Here is a 25,904-nt window from a genome sequence, read left to right as displayed (position 1 = left end):
AGAGGCCTGAGTGAGTGGTGTTTATTACATTGATTCCGAGGCTGCTGCTTCCAGGTGCTGAGGGGCTTGTGAAAAGGCGATTCCGGCGCAGCAGCTCTGGGGGGAGCCTCGAGTCTCCGTGTGTACTAAGCAACTAGATGTAGATGACGGCTCTGCCGCGACTCCAGGACACCCCTTGGAGGAGTGAGGCCACGGAGCTCATCCGCGGGAGGCGGGCCCCAGGCTGCTCGCCCTGCAGGCCTTCCTTCCTCCAGGCCTCGCCTTAGTTTCTCCCTGAGGCCTGCCCCCTCCCCTCACTGTCCCCCCACTCACCTCAGTTTCTTCTCCACCCACATCTTCAGCCCCAGGTCTTGGCCCTGACCCGCCCTTACATTCCAAGACTTACCAGCCCCAGCACCCATGGTCACCTGCCTCCTTCCTTTGTAGCTTTCAAGGGGTTGAATGGGACCTCACATATATATTTTTAATGTAATATTATTACAAAGTCAATAAAAAATAAAAAAATTAATAAAAAAAAAAAAAAAAAAAAAAGAGGGAGAACCTAACTGGTTCCCCTTGGGTCATGTGCTTGGAGCAGGCCCACTCACCCACCCCAGCTACCTGGGCCCAGCAGGAGAAAGGAGGGCTGACAGGGACCAAGAAGTTTCACCCAGGAAGTTTCTTAGCCTCAGGCTGGGAGCAACAGGCTTGGTTGACCCTGGCCCCTGGAGGGAGGCCCAGGTGGGTGGGCAGGGCCCTGCCCTCAGGGATGCTTTGCTAGAACTGGATGGCTTCTGCTGAGGCAGGGGACCCTGCCGGCTGCTCCCTTGGACCCCATCCGCTTCTCCCAAGAGCTTGCTCAGGGCTGCCCATGGAAATCTTTGTAGGGAGGAAAAGCTTTCCTAGAGCCTCTGGGAGAGAGTGGGGTGGGGACAAGTGGGCCTGAATGGAACAGCCTCAGGGATCACTCGCATGTGATGCAGGGACCAGGGAGGAGGTGGCCGCCAGAGTGCTCATTCTGTGAGTGCTGGTGGCAGATGGTCTTGGATGGAAGGGGACCAGGCCAGTTTCACAGAGATGCAAGGGAGGGTGGACTCTGAGTCACGGGAGGGCAGAATCTACAGTCACCACCAGGCCATGCTCCAACAGGGCTTTGCTGGTGGCTTTGTCCCTGAGCCTCTCTGCCTGCTGTAAAAGGCTTTACACATTCCTCGGGGCCTTCCCAGCTGGAGAACCTGAAGGTCAGGTGGGAAAACTGACCGTTGGAGAAAATCTGTTCTGGTTCCTTCTGCCAGAGAAAGGAGACCTATCATTGATGGACAAGCCCTTAGAAGGACCAGATATTGCCAAAAGCCTGCTTCCCCATCCCTGGCAGTGACTGGTTCTCTAGTCATGTGGCTGGCTCCCAAGTGGAGTGCAAGGCCAAGCCCCAGGAGTTTCAGAGGGGCAGCTCAGGTCAGCCCCGGGACTGGTAGGAGAGGGGGTAGGGGTGGGGTATGGTTACACTCAGCCTGGAGGCAAAGTGTCTGCAGGCAAGAATGGGTCATTTGAGCTTGGGGAACACTGAGGTTGGTCTGGGTGAAGTTTTCATGCTACCTGCTGCCCTAGTAGGTAGTATGGGAGGGACTGAAAACTGACTTCCAGAATGTGAGCACACGCCTTCTGAAGGAATCTGAGTTCAGGGCATGCAGAAATCCCCAAGGGCACATGGAGCTGGCTTTGTTCCTGGCCTCTGGCACTCAGAAAGGTCCTGGAAGTCTCCTCCAAGGAAGCAAGACTGTAGAGGCCAATGGCCCAGACACCAGGCCCAGCTGCATTACCCACCAGCATTGAACCCATCAGCCATATGGCTTCCCTGGACCTCCACTGCCCACTTGGCTTCTGGGAGGTAGAGAGAAACCACGGCACAGTGCTCTGCCTGTGGGACCAGAACTTCACTGGACTACATGCCACTCATAAAAAGGGACTTTCTGGGAGGCATCAGGAACACTCTGAGAAGACCTTGGGAGCAGTCACCCCTAGGACAGGAAGGTCTACAGAAAAGTTTAATGTGAGGTGTCACTCTAAGAAGAGTGAACATGCCCAAAAGAGAATGACAGGAGAACAAAACTTAAGGGGTCAGGAGGCTGGAGTGGCTCAGGATGCCCTGGATGGCATGGACAGAGTGTCCAGAAAAAGTTTTTTCAAGATGGCAAGAGAAGAGCAAGACTTGGGCCCTTGGACCTCAATCATGTTCCAGAAGTCATCCCTGTCTTTCAGACCCCCTCCAAGCCTGGCATCAGTCCTTGGTCGTCTTGCCGCCCTGGCTCTTGTTTCCCTCCAGGCCTTGTTACCACCACTTCTGCCAGGACAGTGTGGGGCCACCTCTCCTTTGCTTCTTCTGCCCTGGACTTGCTCCCTTTGTGAAATGTCACAAACCCAGTGGGCCATGGGTGATAACCACAGGCCATGCTAACTTTCCTGCCTTTTCTCTGAACTTCCTTGAGGTTCACCCTCTTCAAGTCCAGGCCCAGGTCTCTTGCCATCCAAGATGATGAGTGAGGTCCCTTCTTCAAAGGTTCCTGCCTCATCGTTTTCAGAGTTGATCAGCAGTCAGTGGAGAATAGCAGCTGCTTTCATTGCAGCCCTTTTACCACCTAAGAAAAAATGGTCAATGAGAGGGTCCAGGGCTTATCAGAAACAATGCCCAGATGTGCAGAATCCATTCTGAAGTTCCCCACTGTGGGCACCATCTGCTTGCTGATGGGCTCCATGCCATGTGGAAGGGAAGTCTAATCCATATTGCCCCATGTATTGGTTTCCCAAGCATATTGTTCAGCAGCATTCCTTCAGGACCACTGGTATAACAGGTATACCATATGACCTTGAAAGAGTTATCCCACTTGACTCACTTAACCTCCATGTGTGGACCCATGTCCAGTTCCATACCAGGCTGAATCCTGGCTCAGGCTTCTGGAGACAGCTTCTTGGCTTCTGGCAGCCTCATGGTTTGCTGGTTCACAAGGCTCTTTGCCCTGCATTGCCTCTTGTCTAGGAGCATCTGCAGGAGCTATTGAGCTCAGGGCAGGGCTTTCTTTTCTATCTCCTTCCACCAGGGTCTCCTATGCTTGCTCACTTCTAATTTGCTGTTTCCCTGAAACAGGACATCCCTATACTGTTCCGCCGTGGGATGAGCCTCATGTTCTTTTGTGTGTCTGGCTGCAGGTGTGTCTGGCTTCTCTTGTACACTTCTGCCATGAGCTTCCATAACCCCTCCTGTTCCGTTCAGGCTCCCCTCTACAGGGCGAACAGTGGCCTGCTCTGGAGCCTCCAGTGGTCCAGAACAACACCTCCCAAATAGTGTTCCAGCTGCATCTTTCTTTTCAGTTCCATTTGCCTCTTTCTTCTGGAATCCGTGTTTCCTGGTTTCTTTTGAAATTTCAGGAACTAAAAATGGCATACCTTAATTTCAATCTTCCTCATTTTGAATGAGGTTGAGTGTCTTCTCATGTTTGGTTGTTTTCTCTCTTCCTGAGAGAGTTGACATCTTTAAGGTATAGAATCTTCCTATCTATGAACAGGGTATATCTATTTCTTTTTATGGCTGAATAATATTACATTGTATGGGTAAACCACATTTTGTTTATGCATTCATCTGTTTATGGACACTTTGTTACTTCCACCTTTTCCCTATTGTAAATAATGCTGCATTGAACATAGATGTACAAATATCTGTCCTGAGCCTCTACCTTCTCTTCTTGGGTATATTTATAGGAGTGGAATTGCCAGATCATATGCTAATCCATGTTTAACTTTATGAGGAGCCACCTAACTGTTTTTCACAGTGGCTCTACCATTTTACTTCCAAAAAATATATGAAGGCTCCCTCCTATTTCTCCCTGTCCTCACAAACACTTGTTATTTCCACTTATTTAATAATGGCCATCCTAGTGGATGTGAAGTGGTGTGTCGTCATAGTTTTTATTTGCATTTCATTCATGGTTAATGATGTTAAGCATCTTTTCAAATGCATGTTAGCCTTTTTATTTTAGCTTCCAAGGCCTGGGGATTGGATCCTGGACCTCATATGTGGGAAGCTGGTGCTCAACCACTAAGCCACATTGGCTCCCCCGAATTGGCTTTCTCATTTGTTTGCTTGTTGTTTGTTTGTTTGTTTGTTTTTAGGAGGCACTAGAGACTGAACCTAGGACTTCCCATGTGGGAAGCAGGTGCCCTTGAGCCACATCCATTCCCCCAAATTAGCCATTTTTATATTTTCTTTGGAAAAATGTCTTCAGGTCCTTGGCCCATTTTTTAACTGAGTTGTTTGTCTCTTTGTTATTGAGTTGTCGGAGTTGTTTATATATTCTGGATATTAAACCCTAGATATATGTTTAAAATGTCCTTTGATGCACAAATGTTTTCAATTTTGATGAAGTCCATTTTATCTATTTTTCTTTTGTGCTTCTGCTTTTGATGTACAATCTAAAAATCCATTGCCTACTACAAGGTCCTGAAGACATGTTTCCTTGTAAGAGTTTTATAGTATTAGCTCTTATATTTAGATCATTGCTCCGTTTTGATTAATTTTTGTGTATGGTGAGAGGTAGGGGTCCACATTCATTCTTTTGCACATGGATTTCCAGTTATGTCAGACAATTTGTTGAAGAGACTTTTCTTTCCCCAATGAATGAACTAGGGGCCCCTGTTAAACATCAACTGTGTATAGATGTGTGCATTTATTTCAGGATTCTCAATTATATTCCATTGATCCAAATAGATGGGTGTGTTTATTTCTGGCTACTCAATTATATTCCCTTTATCTATTCTTATGCTAATACAACACTTAATTATTGTAGTTTTGTATTAAGTTTTGAAATTAGAAAGTATGAGTCCTCCAACTTTATTCTTTTTCAAAATTACTTTGGCTATTTGGGGCTACTTGAAATTCCATGGGAATTTAAGAATCAGCTTTTTCTTAATTATTTTGGCTATTTGGGGCTTCTTGAAATTCCATGGGAATTTAAGAATCAGCTTTTTCTTTTCTGAAAAAAAAAGAAAGAATCCCCATTGGGATTGCATCGAATTTGTAGATTGCTTTAGTTAGTATTGAGATCTTAATAATATTATGTCTTCCAGTACATGAACACAGAATGCCTTTCCATTTATTTAGGTCTTCTTTAATTTCTTTCAGCATTGTTTTGTTTTTCAGTTTGAGTATACTTGTCATTCACCTCCTTGGTCAAACTTCTTTCTAGCTATTTTATTCTTTTATATGCTATTGTAAATGGAAGTGTTTTCTTGATTTTCTTCTCAGATTGTTAATTACTGGTGTATAGAAACCCAACTGACAAGACATCTTTATTGTGTATTGTGCAACTTTGCTGAATTCATATATTAATTCTTGTAGATTCTTTGGAATTCTCTATATAGGATCATGTCATCTGTGACTAAGAATAATTTGACTTCTTAATTTCCAGTTTGGATGATTTTTATTTCCTTCTCTTCCCTGATTTCTCTGGCTAGAACTTCCAGTACAATGTTGAATAATAATGCTGAAAGAGGACATCCTTGACTTATTCTCTAGCTTTCCTTCAATTTACATCCCTAGACTACCCTTTTGAGCCACAATCCCATTTATTAAAAAACTGCATTAATTCTACTCACTATAATGTGTTCCAATCAATGCTGTCATTTTCCTCCCTTTTACAATCAAGTTAATTAAAACTTCTACATACATTAAGCATCAATATCCCTTCTCAGCCCTCTTCTTATCTCCTAATAACCTATACTCTAGCTTTTAATCCCATGTATTTATTTTTCATATTTAGTTCATATTAGTGAGACCACGCAATATTTGTTCTTTTGTGTCTGGCTTATTTCACTTAGCATTATAACTTCAAGATTCATCTATGTTATCATATGTGTCCCAATTTCATTTCTTCTTACAGCAGCATAGTTTTCCATCATTTGTATATACCACATTTTGTTTATCCATTCATCAGTTGATGGACACTTGGGTTGTTTCCATCTTTTGGCAATTGTGAATAATGCCACTATGAACATCAGTGTGCAAATGTCTATTCATGTCACAGTTATCAATTCTTCTGGATCTATTCCTAGTAGAGACATTGCTGGATCATGTGGAAGTTCTATATTTAGCTTCCTGAGGAACCACCAAACTGTCTTCCACAGAGGTTGCTCCATTTTACATTCCCACCAACAGTGAAGGAGTGTTCTTGTTTCTCCACGTCCTCTTCAGCACTTACTGTTTTCTGTTTTTTAAAAATAATGGCTGGTCTATGTGATGTGAGATGATATCTCATTGTCGTTTTTATATGCATTTCCCTAATATCTAGTGATCTTGAACATATTTTCATGTGCTTTTTGGATATTTGAATTTCCCCTTTGGAGAAATGGCTATTTAAGTCTTTTGCCCATTTTTTGCTTGCTCTTTTATTGCTGAGTTGTATGATCTCTTTATCTAGAATGGAAATAAAACCCTTATCAGATATAAGATTTCCAAATATTTTCTTCCTTTGAGTGGGCTGCCTTTTCACCTTCTTTTTTTTTTTTTTTTTAAAGATTGATTTATTTATTTAATCCCCCCCCTCCCCCTGGTTGTCTGTTCTCTGTGTCCATTTGCTGTGTCTTGTTTCTTTGTCTGCTTCTGTTGTCGTCAGCGGCACGGGAAGTGTGGGCGGCGCCATTCCTGGGCAGGCTGCTCTTTCTTTCGCGCTGGGCGGCTCTCCTTACGGGTGCACTCCTTGCGCGTGGGGCTCCCCTACGCGGGGGACACCCCTGCGTGGGGCTGCACTCCCTGCGCGCATCAGCACTGCGCGTGGGCCAGCTCCACACGGATCAAGGAGGCCCGGGGCTTGAACTGCGGACCTCCCATGTGGTAGACGGACGCCCTAACCACTGGGCCACGTCCGTTTCCCTTTTTCACCTTCTTGACAAAGTCCTTTGAATCACAAAAGTATTTAAGGTTGAGGTCACATTTATCCATATTTTATTTCTTTGCTTGTGCTCTCAGTGTAAGGTTTAAGAATCCACCACCTACCACCAGGTCTTAGAGATGTTTCCCTACATTTTCTCCTTTGAGCTTTATGGTTCTAGCTTTTATAGTTAGGTTTTTGATCCATTGCACATGAATTTTTGTATAAGGTGTGAGATAGGGGTCCCCTTTCTTTCTTTTGGCTATGGATTTCCATAGCAACAGTTGAATAGACTGTTCTGCCATGTGTCTATCTTTATGCCAGTACCATACTGTTTTTACCTCTGTAACTATGTAACATGATTTAAAATCTGGAAGTTGAGAGGCCTCCATTTTTGTTCTTCCTTTTTAAGATATCTCTGACTACTCGTGGCCCCTTACCCTTCCAAATAAATTTGATAATTGGGTTTTACATTTCTTTTAAAAATGCAGGTGGAAATTTTATCAGGATTGCAGTAAATTTGTATATCAATTTGGGTAGAATTGACATTTTAACAATATTTAGTCTTCCAATCCATGAACATGGAATGTTCTTCCATTTATTTAGGTCTTTTAAATTTTCTTTTAGCAATGCATTATAGTTTTCTGAATACAAGTACTTTCCATCCTTGGTTAGGTTTATTCCTGAATATTTTATTCTTTTAGTCACTACTTGTATTAGTCAGCCAAAGGGGTGCTGATGCAAAATACCAGAAACTTGTTGGCTTTTGTTTTGTTTTATTTTGTTTAAAGATTTATTTTATTTATTTCTCTCCCCTTCCCCCCATTTGCTCTCTGTGTCCATTTGCTATGTGTTCTTCCATGTCCACTTGTATTCTCGGCAGCACCAGGAATCTGTGTCTCTTTTTGTTGTGTCATCTTGCTGCGTCAGCTCTTGGTATGTGTGGCGCCACTCCTGGGTAGGTTGTGCCTTTTTCATGTGGGGTGGCTCAAAGTGGGGTGCACTCCTTGCTCATGGGGCTCCCCTACACGGGGGACAACCCTACATGGCACAGCACTCCTTATGTGCAGCAGCACTGCGTGTGGGCCATCTCATCACATGGGCCAAGAGGCCCTGGTTTTGAACCCTGGACTTCCCATATGGTAGGCAGACACTCAATCAGTTGAGCCACATCTGCTTCCTTGTTGGCTTTTTTAAAGGGTATTTATTTGGGGTAGGAGCTTACAGTTACCAGGCCATAAAGCATAAGTTACTTCCCTCACCAAAGTCTATTGCCACATGTTGGAGCAAGATGGCTTCTGACTTCTGCCAGGGCTCAGGCCTCCTGGGTTCCTCTCTTCCCGGGTCTTGCTTCTTTCTGGGCTCAGGGTTCCTCTCTTCTCAGGGTTTGCTTTTCTTGGGGATCAGGTTTCCTCTCTTCCTAGGGTTTGCTTCTCTTTCCTCACAACCAAGCTTCTCTGTGTGCTTATTTCCTGGGGCTCCAGCTCAAGACTCCAGCATCAGAACTCTAACAACAAAACTCCAGCATCAAAGCTCCAGCATCAGAAAGCTCCAACTCTGTCCTTTCCCATGCCTTTTTATCTGTGAGTCCCCACCCACCAAGGGATGGGTTCTCAACGCCTTACTGATATGGCCCAATCAAAGCCCTAATCATAATTTAATCATGCCCAGGTACAGACTAGTTTACAAACGTAATCCAATATCTATTTTTGGAATTCATAGCAATATTAAACTGCTACACTACTGTAAATGGAATTTTTTTTCTTGACTTCCTCCTCAGATTGTGCATTACTAGTGTATAGAAACACTGCTGATTTTTGCATATATCTTGTATCCTGCCACTCTGCTGAAATTGTTTTTCAGCTCTAGCAATTTTGTAGTAGATTCTTCTGGACTTTCTAGGTATAGGATCATATCATCTGTGAATAGCAAAAGTTTTACTTCTTTCTTTCCTGTTTGGATGCCTTTTATTTCTTTTTCTTGCCTGATTGCTCTCATGCTATGAAGAACAACAGTGGTGACAGTGCGCATCCTTGTCGTGTTTCCAATCTCAACAGGAAAGCTTTTTGTCTTTCACTACTGACTATAATGTTAGTTGTGGGTTTTTCATATATGACCTTTTTTATGTTGAGAAAGTTTCCTTCTGTTCCTATCTTTTGTAGTATTTTTGTCAAGAAAGGATGCTGTATTTTCTCAAATGCCTTTTCTGTGTCAATTGATAGGATCATGTGGTTTTTCTTCTTTGATTTATTAATGTGGTGTATTATGCTGATTGATTTTCCTGTGTTGATCCACCCTTGCATATCTGGTATAAAGCCAACTTGTTCATGATGAATAATTCTTTTAATATATTGTTGGATTTGATCAGCAAGTATTTTGTTGAGGATTTTTGCATCCTTTTTCATCAGTGAAATGGGTTTGTAATTTTCTTTTTTCATAATATCTTCATCTGGCTTTTTGTATTAAGGTGATATTTGCTTCATAGAATGAGTTTGGTAGTGTTCCTTCTTGCTCAGTTTTTTGGAAGAGTTTGAGTAAGATTTGTATTAAATCTTCTTGAATGCTTGGTAGAACTCAGCTGTGAAACAATCTGATCCTGGGCTTTTCATTTCGAGGAGTTGTTTGGTGACTGTTTTGATCTATTTGTGATTGGTTTGTTGGGGTCTGTTACGTTGTATTTGCATTTTCATTCAACTCGAGGTATTTATTGATTTTTCTTGCAATTTCTTCCTTGACCTACTGATTATTTAAGAGTGTGTTGTTTAATCTCCATTTATGTGTGAATTTTCCATTTTTCCACCTGTTGTCGATTTCCAAATTTGTTCCATTATGATCAGAGAAAGTGCTTTGTATAATCCTGTTGAATTTATTGAGATCTGCTTTGTGACCCAATGTATGATCTATCCTGGAGAAAGATCCATGAGCACTTGAGAAGAATATATATCCTGCTGTTTTGAAGTGCAAGGTTCTGTGTATGTCTATTAGATTTACTCCATTTATCTTATTTTTCAAACTCTCCGTTTCTTTATTGATCCTCTGTCCAGATGTTCTGTCCAGTTCTGAGAGTGGTGTATTGAAGTCTCCAACTATTATTGTAGAGACATCTGTTTCTCCCTTCAGTTTTGCCAATGTTTGCCTCATCTAATTTTGGTCTTCCTGGTTAGGTGCATATACATTTTTAAATTGTTATTGCTTCCTGGTGAATTGCCCCTTTTATTAATATGTAATGTCCTTCCTTGTCTCTAATAACACTTTTGTTTTTAAAGTCTTTTTTCATCTAATATAAGTATAGCAATTCCAACTCCCCCCCACCCAGCCTTTCATTTTTAATCTGTTGGTATTCTTGGTCTAAAGTGAGTCTCTTGTAGACAACATATAGATGACTCATATTTTCTTATCCATTCTGCCAGTCTGTGTCTTTTTATTGGGGAGTTTAATCCATTAACAATCAGTGTTATCCAATGTTATTACTGTAAAGGCATTTCTTACTTCACCCATTTTGACCTTTGGGTTTATCTGTCAAATCTTATTTTCACCACTCTTTTTACACTTTTAGTTACCTTTACTGATATAATCTTCATTTCTAGACTCTCTTCTAAGCCTTTCCCTCCTGTCTTTTCTTTCCAGGCTATAACACTCCCTTTAGTATTTCCTGCAAAGCCAGTCTCTTAGTTACAAACTCTCTCAGTTTCTGTTTATCTATGAATATTCTAAACTCCCCCTCATTTTTTTATTCCCCCCCTCCCTTGCAGTTTGCTTGCTGTCTGCTCTCTGTGCCTATTCGCTATGCTTTCTTCTGTGTGTCCGTATTTTATTTTTATTTATATTCCCTTGCAGCTTGCTTGTTGTCTGCTCTCTGTGTCCATTCGCCGTGTGCTCTTCTATGTTTTTACTATCTCCCTTTTTGTTGTGTCACCTTGCTGAGTCGTCTCTCTGCAACACTTGGAGCCACAGGCACCCAACAAACCAGTCCTTAGTCCATGTGGGCCAGAAGCACCTGCAGTTGCCTAGAGAGGCTGAGGAAACACAGCTCCCCTCCTATTCTATTGGAGTATAGGGATGGAGCTACAGGTGTCCAAGTATCCAGTCTGTGTGGGCTGAAAGTGCCTGCAGTTGTCCAGAGAGGCTGAAGAAACACCAGCCCCACTCCTATCCCAGGAGAAGGGGGCAGGGATGGAATCCAAGGCACTCAAAAAGCCAATCCATGGGGGCTGAAAGCACTTGCAGTTGCCCAGAGAGGCTGAAGAAATACAGCTCCTCTCCTATCCTATTGAGGGGTGGGGATGGAGCCCCAGGTGTCTGACTATTTAGTTTGTATGGGCTGAAAGGGCCTGTAGTTGCCAAGAGAGGCTGGTGCAGGTCCCCGCAGGATCCTCGCTGCTGGAGGTGCTGGATCTAGGCTAGGCCTGCAATCCAATCTGTGTGGAAAGAAGTCAGTTCCTACCACCACTGTGATTTTCAACCACCCCACTTCCCTTCAAGTCAGGGGTGGAGTTAAAATTATGGCTACTGGCCTCTTTCTCACATGGACAGTTTCAGACTTCAGCTGTTCTTAGGATTATACCAAATTTATTAATCAATAGCAGAAGCCGGTGCTTGACCATCTCTTCCTCCCCCATTTTTGGGAAATGGAGCTTCCAACTCTAGCCACAGAATAGCTCCCAAGGCAGTTTGCACTGCCATTGGAGGATGGGCACTGGCTTCTGTGGCATGGAGTGCTCTGCTCACAAATTTTTACTATAGATGGGCAGTCTCCTCCTGTTCTTTCAAGGATGTTGCAGGATGCTCTTTTGGTCTCTCAGCCCCCAGACAGATGTTTTAGATAGCTCAGGGTGATTACTAACAGCTGTGTAGGAAGAGCTGACTCTTCTGCCATCTTGCCCCTTCTTCCTATTCTTTTATTTTTGAGAGGTTTTGGCAGTCTTGTCAAATCTCAACTGGCCATAGATGTGAGGGTCTATTTCTAGACTCTTAATTAGATTTCATTGGTCTATTGGTCTATCCTTTGCCAGTACCGTGCTGTTTTGACCACTGTAGTTCTGTAATAAATTTTAAAGTTAGGAAATGTGAGTCCTCCAACATCATTCTTCCTTTTCGAGATATTTCTGGCTATTTTGGACCCCTTATCCTTCTAAACAAATTTTATGATGGACTTTTCCCTATGCAAAGTAGGTTTCTGGAGTTTTGATTGGAATTGCATTGAATCTGTGAATTATTTTGAGTAAAACTGACATCTTAACAGTATTTATTCATGAGGTTGAAATATCCTTCTATTTATTTTGATTTTCTTTGATTTCTTTTAGCAAAGCTTTGTAGTTTTCCATGTATAAGTATTTTACATTCTTGGTTAAATTTATCCCTAGATAGTTGATTCTTTCAGTTGCTATTGTAAATGGAGTTTTTTCTTGATTTCTTCCTCAGATTGCTCATTACTAGTGTATAGAAACACTACTGGTTTTTGTGTATTGATCTTGTACCCTGCCACTGTGCTGTATTCATTTATTAGTTCTAGTAACTTTGTTGTAGGTTTTTCAGGACATTCTATATGTACGATTATGTCATCTGCAAATAGGGGAAGTTTTACTTCTTTCTTTACAATTTGTTTGCCTTTTATTTCTTTTTCTTGCCTAATTGCTCTGGCTAGAACTACCAGTACAATGTTGAATAACAGTGATGACAGTGAGCATCCTTGTCTTCTTATCTTAGGGGGAAAACTTTCAGTCTTTCATCATTGAGTATTATGCTAGCTGTGGGTTTTCCATGTGTGCCCTTTATCATGTTGAGAAAGTTGCCTTCTATTCCTAGCTTTCTGAGTATTTTTATCAAGAAGGGCTGCTGGATTTTGGCAAATGCCTTTTCTGCATCAAGTGAGATGATCATGTGTTTTTCTTTTCCTTTGTTTTGTCAATATTGTATATTACATTAATTGACTTTAAGTTGAACCATCCTTGCATACCTGGAGTAAAACCCACTCAATCATGGTGTATAATTCTTTTAAAGTGCTGTTGGATTCGATTTGCTAGTATTTTGTTGAGGATACATATCCATAAGAAAAATCGGTCTGTAATTTTCTTTTCTTGTAGTATCTTTATCTGGCTTTAGTATTAGGGTGATGTTGGCCTTATAGAATAAGTGAGGTGGTGTTCCCTCCTCTTCAATTTTTTGAAAGAGTTTGAGTAGGATTGGTATTAATTCTTGCAATGTTTGGTAGGATTCACCTATGAAGCCATCGGGTCCTAAGCTTTTATATGTTGGGAGACTTTTGATTACTGATTCAATGTCTTTAATTGTAACTGGTTTCTGTTGAGATCTTATATTTCTTCTATAATCAGTGCAGATTATTTGTGTGTTTCTAGGAATTTGTCCATTTCATCTAGGCTGCCTAATTTGTTGGCATATAGTTATTCCTAGTATCCTCTTATGATCCTTTTTATTTCTGTGGGGTAAGTAGTAATGTCCCTTCTCTTTCGACTTAAAGTCTATTTTGTCCAACATTAGTATACCTATCCCAGCTCTCTTTGGTTTATCTTTGCATGAATTCTCTTTCATTTTCAACCTTTTTGTGTCTTTGTGTCTAAGATGAGTCTCTTACAGAGAACATAATTTGATTGCGCTTTTTTTTTTTAATCCATTCTTCAAATCTGTGTCTTTTGATTGAGGAGTTTAATCCATTTATATTCAGTGTTATTACTGTAAAGGCAGTACTTACTTCAGCCATTTTGTCATTTGGGTTTTATATATATTAATTTTTGTCTCTTTTCCTATATTGCAGCCTCCTTTTCTCAATAATTGATCCTTTATGATGTATCTTACTGACCCCTTTCTCATTTATGTTTCCATATATTTCCTAGGGGAAGATGTGGGAAGAGAAGTGGTGGGGTATATGGGAATCCCTTATACTTTCAATGTAACTTTTCTGTAATTTAACACCTCTTTAAGAATAAATCTTACTATATTAAAAATACTTTGTGGTTACCCTTGGGTTTGAATTGCACAACCTACTTCTATACCTACTAATTTAAAAAGTACAAAATTAGCTTCAGTAGCATATATGTTCTCTGTTCCCATATCCCTCTGTTGTTTTTGTCCCAAATAACCTCTTCATATTTTTGCATGCCCATTATCAGGAAAGATGATTTTTTCTTGAACACTTTTATTCTTACTCTTATAGGAACTAACAATTAGAATTATACATTAAAGGTACAGTTTTATTGGGGTTTGCATTTACCCATTTAGCTATCTTTAGTGAAGATCTTCACTTCTTCACACCACTGCAAGTTACTCTCTTCTCTCTTTTCCTTTCAACCTGAAGAATTCCCTGTGATATTTCTTGAAGGGCAGGTCTTTTGGTGACAAACTCTCTCAGTTTCTATTTGTCCTTGAGTATTTTAAATACTCCCTCATTTTTTAAGGGTAGTTTTTCTGGATAAAGAGTTTTTGACTGATATCCAAAAGAAAGAAAGAGGACCCCTATCTCACACCTTATACAAAATTTAACTCAAAATGGATCAAGGACCTAAATATAAAAGCAACAACCATGAAACTTCTAGAAGAAAATGTAGGAAAACATCTTCAAGATCTTTTGTCAGATGGTAGTTTCTTAAACCTTACACCCAAAACACGAGCAACAAAAGAAAAAAATAGATAAATGGAACCTCCTCAAAATTAAATACTTTAGCACCTCCCAGGACTTTATCAAAAGGGTGAACAGGCAGCTGACTGAATGGGAGAAAATATATGACAATCACATATCAAATAAGAGTTTAATATCCATGATATATAAAAAGATCATACAACTCAACAATAAAAAGACAAATTATATGATTAAAAATGGGCAAAAGACTTGAAAAGACAGTTATCCAAAGATGAAATACAAATGATAAAGAAACACATGAAAAAATGTTCATCATCACTAGGGATTAGGGAAATGCAAATCAAATTTACAATGAGATATCATTTCACACTTATTAGACTGGCCACTATTAAAAAGTCGGAAAACTATAAATGTTGGAAAGGAAGTAGAGAGATAGGAACACTTATTCCCTGTTGGTGGGAATGTAGAATGTACAGCCACTGTGGAGGACTGTTTGACAGTTCCTAAGGTAGTTGAATATTGCCTTGTCATGTGACCTATCAATACTATTGCTAAGTATATACCCAGAAAAACTGAGAGCAGTTACATGAATAGACATCTGCACACTGATGTTCATAGTGGTGTTATTCACAACAGCCAAAAGTTGGAAACAACCCAGGTGTTCATCGACTGACAAATGGATAAACAAACTGTGGTGTATACACATGATGGAATATTTTGCAGCAGTAAGAAGAAATGAAGTCATGAAACATATGACAACATGGATGAACCTGGAGGACATTATGTTGAGTGAAGCAAACCAGACACAAAAGGACAAATACTGTATGATTATGCTATTATGAATTAAATATATTATGTAAATGCATAGAATTAATACTTAGAATATAGGTCACCAGAAAATAGAATGAGGGTAGAGAATGGAAAGCTGATGGTTAATTTGTGCAGAACTAGTTAAAAGGTTGTTTGTAAATCTTTGGAAATGAATGGAAATGGTGAGAGCACATCATGTTGTTTGTGAGTAGCAGAGTTATTATATGGGTATGACAGTTGTTGAAAGGGAAAGTCTAAGGACATTTATATTACTATAAGGAAAGCTAAAAAATGTAACATGGGACTGTTTAACATAGTGAAACCTCATGTAAAATATGAATGAATGATATTGCTTATATAAGACTGTTATTACAAAATATCAATACAAATAAATTAGAAGGAAACAGAATAGCAGCTATGTACAGCAGGGGAAGCATAGAGAGATTGTTTGGTTGGTTTTTATTATTATTACTGGAATAATGAAAATGCTTTAAAAATTATTGGAGTCATGAATGCACAATTATGTGGTTATACTGAATACCATTGATTCTACACTTTGGATGGATTTATGCTTTATTAATATACATCAATAAAATTGATTTGTTAAAAAAGAATTTTTGGCTAGAAGTTTTCTCTTTCAGTACTTTAAATATATTATACCACTGCCTTCTCACCTCCCTGGTTTTAGATGAGAAATTGGCACTTAGTCTTATTGAGGATCCCTTGCGTGTGACAAAGTGCTTTTCTCTTGCTGCTTCAGAATTCTCTCTTTTCTTTAGCATTGACATTCTGATCATTATGTGTCTTTGGAGTAGATCTGTTAGTGTTTATTCTGTTTGGAGTACATTGTGGTTCTTTACATGTCTATTTATGCTTTTCATGAAAGTTGGAAAATGTTTGACCATTATTTTCTCAAATACTCTTTCTTCCCCTTTTCCCTTTTCTTCTTCTGTGACTCCCATGATGCCTATGTTTGTATGCTTCATGCTGTTACTCAAGTTCTGGAGATCCTGCTTAGTTTTTCTATTCTTTTCTCTGTTCTTCTGACTATATGATTTTGATTGCTGTCTCTTCTAGTTTTCAGATTTTTTTTCTGCCTGTTCAAATCTGCTATCATATGTCTCCAGTGTATTTTTAATATCTACTATTGTGCTTTCCATCCCTATAATGTCTGTTATGTTTCTTTTGAAACTTTCAAACTCTTCTTTAGGTTCATACATTGTCTTCTTAATATCTTTTAGCTCTGTATCCATATTTAACTTCTTCTCCTTGAATTGATTTAGGAGATTTAACTTCCTGATTCATTGTTTCAAATTCTGTGTCTTCTCTGAAGTTTTAATTTGGTCCCTTAACTGAGCCATTCTTCCTATTTTTTAGTATGTCTTGCAATTATTTGCTGATGTCTAGGCATCTGATTATTTTTATGTGTTAACTCTGAAAGTGAATTTCTCCCTCTTGCCTAGGGCTTTATTGTTGATTGGCTATATGCTCAGGCTCTCTTTGATGCTTAGTCCAATTTATTCTATACCTTTAGAGTAACCTGAGTTTAACTGTTCATATTTTCTCAGCTCTTCTTTTTAAAAAAAAAAAAATTTATAATTAACTTTATTTTAAGAGAAGTTTTAGATTACAGAAAAGTTTCATAAAAAATATAGGGCATTCTCATATAACCCCTCCCATACCCACTTACATAATTTTCCCTATTATTAACATCTTACATTAATGAGGTACATTTGTTACAATGGATGGGCCAATATTGAAGCATTGCTGCTAACAAAGGTCTATAGATTACATTATAGATTACACAAAGTTAAAACAACTTTGTGCTGTACAGTTTTCTAGTTTTACAGGGCATTTTTAGGGCATTGGAATTGTTCTGCATGATACTGCAATGACAGATACATGACACCATATATATTTCAAAGCTTATGAAACAAGTCTTTTTAAAAATTTTATTAATTTTTAATACATTAAAAAATTTTAAAGATACTTTAGAGTATGTAAATATTATATTAAAAATATAGGGGATTCCCATATACCCCATTCCCTACCACTCCCACACTTTCCCACATTAATAACATCTTTCATTAGTGTAGTACATTTGTTACAATTGATGAATACATATTGAAGCATTGCCACTAACCATGGATTATAGCTTACATTATAGTTTATACTCTGTCCCACACAATTTTGTGAATTATAACAAAATATATAAAGGCCTGTATGTCTAGTCTGGCAGTTTCAGGACATAAATTTCCTACCTGATTTTTAGTTGTTTTGTTTTGTTTACTTTTTCTTCAATTCAGTATTTGTGGATTCCTTCTTCAGTCTCTATGGTACTTCAGAGTTCCAAATAAGTAGGATTTGTCATTTTATTCTTTTGTTGTTGCTACAGGTCATTTTATTAGTTGATTCTGAATAGAGACTTTTCCAGAGGATGTCTTACATCACCATTTTGATGACAGTACCTCTTTGTATGTTTTGTAATTTTTTGTTGAGAACTAGAGATTTTGAGTACTATGTTGTTAACTCTAGAAATCTAGTTCTCCCACTTCTCTGAGATTGATAGTATTTTTTTGTTGCTGTTGAGGGCTGGAGCAGTTCGGTTATGCCTTTCCCAAGCTATTTTTGCTCCCAAGTGGAAAATGGAAAGAGAAAGGAAAAAAATGCATATTACCTCTTTAAGATTCTTCCGCCACTTTTCCCTGATGGGAGTTCCAACAATGGCTGCCGTGAGAGCTGGCCTCTCAGTGATTTCAAGTAGCCAATAAAAAGCAGTGATTAGACCACACATCCCTGGCTTTTGGAGGACTAGGTCCTTGCAGTTCCCATTACTGCCTGCCACATAGTTGGGGGCTAGGGGATGGTAGCCATGCAAGGAGGGTGAAATTCATTGATATTTACTGCAGTTTACAGCCCTTTACATTCAGCTCTTCCCTGAATGCCAGACTTCAGTGTTTCAAGATAGTTGATTCAGACAGTTTCTGCCAATTCAACTGATGGTGGGACTGAATCCTGTGGCTTCCTACTCTGCTATTTTCCCACAGTCCTCAAGTCCCAGGTTGGGATTTTGATAGGTATTGTGTTAAATCTGTTGATCAGGTTAGGGAGTACTGCCATCTTAACAATATTTAGTTTTCAAATACATGAACATGGACTATCTTTCCGTTCATGTAGGTCTTCATTAATTTTGTCCAATGATATTTCATAGTTTTCAGATTATAAATTTTGCACTTGTTTTGTTAAATTTATTCCTAAGTATTTTATTCTTTTTGGTGCTATTGTAACAGGAATTTATTTCATAATTTCAATTTTGGATTGTTCATTGCAAATGTATAGAAATACAGTTGATTTTGTATATTGATCTAGTATCCTGCAACTTTCTAAATTCATTTATTATTTCTAACAGTGTTTTCTTGGATTCCTTAGGATTTTCTATATATAAAATCATGTCATCTGTAAATAGTTTTACTTTTTCCTTTTCAAAAATGGATGCTTTGTTTCTTTTTCTTGCCTAACTTTGCTAGCTAGACCCCTGTACAATTTTGAAGAGAAGTGGTAAAAGTGGATATCCTTGTCTTATTTCTGATATTGGAAGGAAGACATTCAGTCTTTCACCATTGTGATGTTAGTTGTGGATTTTTCTTAGATGCCCTTTACCAGGTTGAAGAAATGCCCTTCTGTTTTTAATGTTTTCTTTTTGAGTATTTTTATCATGAATGGAATACTAGAGCCATTATCTTTTTGAATACTTGTTTGTTTGTTTTTCTATTCTCTCTCTCAGGACTCTCATGAATGTGTGTTATACTTTCTCATTCTATCCTCTATAGCTCATAAAACCTCTTTTGTTCTACCTCCTCATCTTTCTACGCCATAGTCTGGGTAACTTCTTCAGATTCCCATTCAAGTTTACTGATGCTCTCTTTAGCTATGTCTATTAAGCTATTTCTAAAAACTCTGTTTAATTTTCCTTCAAATATGCCCTTTTTTTTCATTTAAAAAACATTATTGAAGTATATCATTCATACATGAACATACATAAAAAAATAAGTGTATAGTAAAAGTTGTACACTTACAAAACAGACATGCATATCATCATACAGGGCTCCCATACATCACCCACCAACAATACCTTGCCTTGTTGTGAAGCATTTGTTACAAACTATGAGAGAACATTGTCAAAATATTACTAGTGGGGAGCAGATGTAGCTCCAGTTGTTGAGTGCCTGCTTCCCATGTACAAGGTCCCAGGTTCAATCCCTGGTACCTCCTAAAAACAAAACAAACAAACAAATGAAAACACCAACTCTCATTGGGGAACTGATATAACTCAGTGGCTGAGTATCTGCTTCCCATGTATGAAGTCCTGGGTTCAATCCCCAGTACCTCCTAGTATGTATATGTAATTACTAACTATAGTCCATATCTTGCATTTGGTATATTTTTTCCTAAACTACCCAATCAAGACCCTGTGTTAGTATTATATATTTGTTATAGTTCATGAAAGAACATTCTCGTATTTGTTTTATTAACCACAGTCCATCTTTCACCACAGGATTCACTGTGTACAATCCATTCAGTGTATATATTCAGTGGCTCTCATTTTCATCACAGAGCTGTACTGTCGTCACTCAGTCAATGTTAGAACATTCTCATTACTCCAAAAGGAAAAATCCCATATCCTCTTATACTCTCCTATTGTTGTCCCTTAGAAATGATAAAATATCTTCTTTGCCATTGCTGCAAAAATATTACTGTTAACAATGTCCATAAGTTACATTAGTTGTAATTCTCCCGTGTATCACCATATTGTTAACACTTAGTAAAAGAACATTCTTATATTTATACTATTAATCACAATCATCATCCACCACTGAAATCACTGTGTGATACAGTCCTTAGATTATTCTCTAGCTTCCTTTCAATTGATATTTATGTCCACAGACTACCCCTTTCAGCCACAATTATATTTATAAATCAACAGTGTTAGTTATACTCAATATAAAGTGTTACTATCAACTCTATTCATTTCCACACTTACACAATAAACCTTATTAAAAATTCTACAGGGAGTAAATATGGCTCAAACAGTTGAGTGCCTGCTTCCCACATGGGAGGTCCTGGGTTCAGTTTCTGATGCCTCCCCAAAACAACAAGCAAACAAATGGAAAAACCAACTCAGGGAGCTGATGTGGCTCAGTGTTTGAGTGCCAGCTTTCCACATACAAAGTCCTGGGTTCAATCCCTGACCCTGGTACCTTAAAAAAAATTCTACATACGTTAAGCATCAGCTCCCATTCTCAACCCACATTCTATCTCCTAGCAACATATACTCTGTAGAGTTTATTCATTGTATTTAGTTAATACTAATGAGACCATACAATATTTGTCATTTTATGTCTGGCTTATTTCACTCAACGTAATGTCTTCAAGGTTCATCTATGCTGATTTCACTTCTTACACCTGAATAGTATTCCATTGTATGGATATACCACATTTTGTTTATCCATTCATTGGGTGATGGGCACTTGCACTGTTTCCATATTTTAGCAACTGGGAATAATGCTGCTATGAACATCAGTGTACATATATCAGTTCACATCCTTGCTTTCAGTTCTTCTGAATATATTCCTAGCAGTAGGATTGCTGGATAATATGGCATTTCTATATTCAGCTTCTTGAGGTAATGCCAAACTCTCTTCCACAGAGGCGCCATCATTCTACATTTCTACCAACAGTGAAGGAGTGTTACAATTTCTCCACATCCTCTCCAGCACTTGTAGTTTTCTGTGTTTTTTTTTAGAAAAGGTATCTCACTGTAGTTTTTATCTGAATTTTCCTAATAACTAGTAGTTTTGAACTTTTTAAAGTTTATTTTGTACATTTAGTAATTGAAATTTTAAACAACTAAAAACTAAAAAGGAAACACAGTTGAATAATAACATACATGTCTCAGGAAATGGATGTGGCTCAAAGCATTGGGCCCCCATCTACCATAAAAGAGGTCCAGGGTTCAATGTTCAGGGTCTCCTGGTGAGGGCAAGCTGGCCCGTGCAGCATGCCCCACGTGGGAATGTCACCCCGTGCAGGAGTGCCGCCCTGTGTGGAAATGTTGCCCAGCAGGGGAAAAACTGCCACATGTAGGAGTGCCAACGCTGAGAGCTGGCACAGCAAGATGGCGCAACAAGAAATGCAGAGTAAAGAAAATAAGATGTGGCAGAACTGAGAGTTGAGGTGGCTCAAGAGAGTAATCACCTCTCTCCCACTCTGGAAGTTTCCAAGATTGGTTCCTAGAGCTGCTTAATGAGAATACAAGCAGACACAGACAAGAGGGGGAATGGGGGGGGGGGGGGAATAAAAAAATTCAATAAAAAAACATACATTTCTCAAATATACTGGATACCTACACTTTTTTAAAAATCATACAGTGTGTTGCATGATATATTTGGCTCATAGTAATGCAATCATATAGTATTTGTCCTTTTGTGTCTGGCTTGCTTCACTCGACATAATGTCCTCCAGGTTCACCCATGTTATCATATGCTTTACGACTTCATTTCTTCTTACAAGTGCATAATATTCCACTGTGTGACTATATCAGTTTGTTTATCAGCCATCTGTTGATGGACCCCTGGGTTGTTTCCAGCTTGTGGCAATTATGAATAATGTTGCTATGAACATCAGTGTGCAGAAGCCTGTTCGTGTCACTGCTCTCAGTTCTTCTGGTTATATACCCAGTAGTGGTATTGTAGGTTACGTGGCAACTCTATATTCAACTTCTTTAGGAACTTCCAAACAGTCCTCAGTGGTTGTACCATTCTGCATTCCCACCAACAGTGAATAAGTGTTCCTATCTCTCCACATCCTCTCCAGCACTTGTAGTTCTTTGTCTTTTTAATAGTGGCCATTCTGATAGGTGTGAAATGATATCTCATTATAGTTTTGATTTGTGTTTCCCTAATCATTAGTGATGTTGAGCATTTCTTCATGTGTTTCTTTGCCATTTGTATTTCTTTTTTGGACAAATGTCTATTCAAGTCTTTTGCCTATTTTTTAATGGGATTGTCTTTTTATTGTTGAGTTGTAACATCTCTTTATATATCCTGCATATTAAACCCTTATCGTATATGTGATTTCCAAATATTTTCTCCCATTGAGTTGGCTGCCCTTTCACAGTTTTGACAAAGTCCTGGGAGGTGAAAAAGTGTTTAATTTCGAGGCAGTCCCATTTATCTATTTTTCCTTTTGTTGCACATGCTTTGGGTGTAAGGCCCAAGAAACCACCATGTACTACAAGGTCTTGAAGATGTTTCCCTAGTAGTTTTCTTCTAGTAGTTTTATGGTCCTGGCTTTTACATTTAGGTCTTCAATCAATTTTGAGTTGATTTTTATATAGGGAGTGAGATAGGGGTCCTCTTTCATTATTTTGGTTATAGATATCCAGTTTTCCCAGCATCATTTGTTGAAGAGACTGTTTTGACCTGTTAACATGGACTTGGTAGGTTTTTAAAAAAAAAACACACACACACAACTGTTGACTGTATACGTGGGGTTTATTTCTGGGTTCTCAATTCTATTCCACTAATCAGTGTGTCTCTCTTTATCCCAGTATCATTCTGTTTTGACCACTGTAGCTTTGTAATATGTTTCAAGGTCAGGCAGTGAAATTCCTCCTATATCACTCTTCTTTTTAAAAATGCTTTTGTCTATTCGGGTGCATTTTCCCTTCCAAATGAATTTGGTAATTGCCTTTTCTAATTCTGTAAAGTAAGCTGTTGGGATTTTGATTGGCATTACATTGAATCTATAATTCAGTTTGGGTAAGATTGACATCTTCACGATATTTATTCCACCAATCCATGAACACAGAATGTCTTTCATTTCTTTAGGTCTTTTAAAATTTCTTTTAGCATTGTTTTGTAGTTTTCTATATATAGGTCCTGTACTTCTTTGGTTAAATTAATTCCTAGGTATTTGAGTCTTTTTGTTGCTATTGAAATGAAATTTTCCCTGATTTCCTTCTCAGCTTCTTCAGTACTAGTGTATGAAAACATTACTGATTATTGCATGTTGATCTTGTATCCTGCCACTTTGCTGAACTCATTTGTTAGCTCAAGTAGTTTTGTCATGGATACTTAAGGATTTTCTAAGTATGGGATTATATCATCTGCAGACAGTGAGGGTTTTACTTCCTCTTTTCCTATTTGTATGCCTTCAATATTTTTCTTGTCTAATTGCCCTAGCTAGAATTTCCAGTACAATACTGAATAACAGTGGTGACAGTGGGCATCCTTGTCTTGTTCCCGATCTTAGAAGGAAAGTTTTCAACCTTTCCCCATTGAGTGTGATGTTGGCCGTGAGTTTTTCATATATGCCATTTATCATATTGAGGAATTTTCCTTCTATTCCTATCCTTTGAAGTGTTTTTATCAAAAAGGACGCTGGGGGAAGCAGACATAGCTCAACTGATAGAGCATCCACCTACCATATAGAGGGTCCAGGATTCAATCCCCAGGGCCTCTTGACCCATGTGGTAAGCTGGCCCCCATGCAGTGCTGCCATGCGCAAGGAGTGCAGTGCCACACAGGGGCACCCCTGAGTAGGGGTGTCCCACACACAAGGAGCGCGCCCTGCAAGGAGAACTGCCCCACGTGAAAAAAGCACAGCCCACCCAGGAGTGGCGCAGCACACACAGAGAGCTGACCCAGCAAGATGATGCAATTAAAAGAGACACAGTTTCCCAGTTCCGCAGATAATGCAAGCGGATGCAGAAGAACACACAGGAATGAATACAGAGAGCAGACAATTGGGAGGGCGGTGGGCAGGAAGGGGAGAGAAATAGATAAAAACAAATCTTCTAAAAAAAATGTTGGATTTTGTTGAATGTCTTTTCTGTGTCGATGAGATGATCATGTGTGTTTTTTCCCTTCAATTTGTTAATGTGGTGTATTATGTTAACTGATTTTGTTATGTTACACCAGCCATACATAAGAGGAATAAATCCCACTTGGTCGTGATGTATAAGTTTTTTGATATGCTGTTGGATTCGATTTGCAAGTATTTTGTTGAGAATTTTTGCTTCTATATTCATTAGAGAGATTGGTCTATAATTTCCTTTCTTGGAGTATCTTTATCTCGCTTTGGTATTAGGGTAATATTGGCTTCATAAAATGAAGGACAACCACCACACCATGGAGCCTAGAGTGATTACAACTGAAAGTGGGAGGATTGCATCCAGCATCCATGTGGAATCTGAGCCTCCTCTTGACATAAAGGTGCAATGGACACAACCAATCCAATGTCCACATAGAAGAGGTGGCATTGGATTGGGAAAAGTGGACATGGTGGCTGATGGGTATGGGGAAAGGCAGGAAGAGATGAGAGGTGGAGGCGTCTTTGGGACATGGAGCTGCCCTGGATGGTGCTTCAGAGGCAATCACCGGACATTGTAAATCCTCACAGGGCCCACTGGATGGAATGGGGGAGAGTATGGGCCATGATGTGAACCATTGTCTATGAGGTGCAGAGGTGCCCAAAGATGTACTTACCAAATCCAATGGATGTGTCATGATGATGGGAACGAGTGTTGCTGGGGGGGGGGGAGAGGTGGGGCGGGGGGGTGGGGTTGAATGGGACCTCACATATATATTTTTAATGTAATATTATTACAAAGTCAATAAAAAAAAAAGAAAAAAAATGTGTTGGGTATTTTCTCTTCAAGTTTTTTTGAAAGACTTAAACAGGATTGGGTTAATTCTTTTCAAAATGTTTAGCAAAATTCACCTGTGAAGCCATCTGGTCCTGGACTTTAATTGCTGGGAGATTTTTGACGAAGGATTCAATCTCCTTAAATGTGATTGGTTTGTTAAGTTCTTGTATTTCTTGTAGCATCAGTGTAGGTCATTTGTGCATTTCTAGGAATTTGTCCATTTCATCTAGGTTGTCTGGTTTGTTGGCATACAGTTTCTCATAATATTCTCTTCTGATTCTTTTTATTTCTGTGGGGTCAGTTGTAACTTCCCTCTTTTCATTTCTGATTGTATTTATTTGCATCTTCTCTTTTTTTTTTTCTTTGTTAGCCTAGCTAGGGATTTGTCAATTTTATTGATCTTCTCAAAGAACCGTCTTTTTGTTTTGTTGATTTTCTCTATTGTTTTTTTTTCTCAGTTTCATTTATTTCTGTTTAATCTTTATTATTCCTTCTGCTTGCTTTGGGATTGGTTTGCTGTTGTTTTTCTAGTTTCTCTAGTTGCTCAGTTAAATCTTTTGAGTTTAGCTCTTTCTTCTTTTTTAATATAGGCATTTAGGGCTATAAATTTCCCTCTCATGACTCTCTTCATTGTATCCCATAGGTTTTGATATGTTGTGTACTCATTTTCATTGGTCTCAATATATTTACTGATTTCACTCCCAATTTCTTCTTTGACCCCCTGGGCCTAAGGTGAGTTTCTTGTAAGCCTCATATGGCTGGCTCATGTTTTTTTAATCCATTTTGGTCAGCCTGTATCTCTTTAATCCATTCACATTCAATGATATTACTGTAAATGCACTGTTTGCTTCCTCCATTTTATTCTTTGGTTTTCATATGTCATATCTTACTTTTG

At 39.1% G+C, this 25,904-nt stretch overlaps 1 protein-coding gene across 10 annotated transcripts in view; it reads left to right on the top strand.

Annotated features, from left to right (window-relative positions):
• KIF9 (kinesin family member 9) overlaps positions 1–25,904 on the top strand; it is a 115,880-nt gene that overhangs the window by 79,561 nt on the left and 10,415 nt on the right. For 3 of the 10 annotated variants that reach the window (XM_058288513.1, XM_071212026.1, XM_058288512.2), the window contains one exon: positions 15,127–15,693. The exons of the other annotated variants lie outside the window; for them this stretch is intronic. In XM_058288513.1, coding sequence (XP_058144496.1) covers positions 15,127–15,174 — 48 coding nt within the window. In that variant the 3' untranslated portion in view covers positions 15,175–15,693. Of the gene's footprint in view, positions 1–15,126; positions 15,694–25,904 lie in introns of those variants that run through there. 10 annotated transcript variants of the gene reach the window in all.

The sequence above is a fragment of the Dasypus novemcinctus genome, chromosome 26 (genome assembly GCF_030445035.2).
Source record: "Dasypus novemcinctus isolate mDasNov1 chromosome 26, mDasNov1.1.hap2, whole genome shotgun sequence".
Lineage (NCBI taxonomy): Eukaryota > Metazoa > Chordata > Mammalia > Cingulata > Dasypodidae > Dasypus > Dasypus novemcinctus.
The sequence above is the reverse complement of the archived record's forward strand: the minus strand, read 5'-3'. Positions and strand labels throughout refer to the sequence as shown.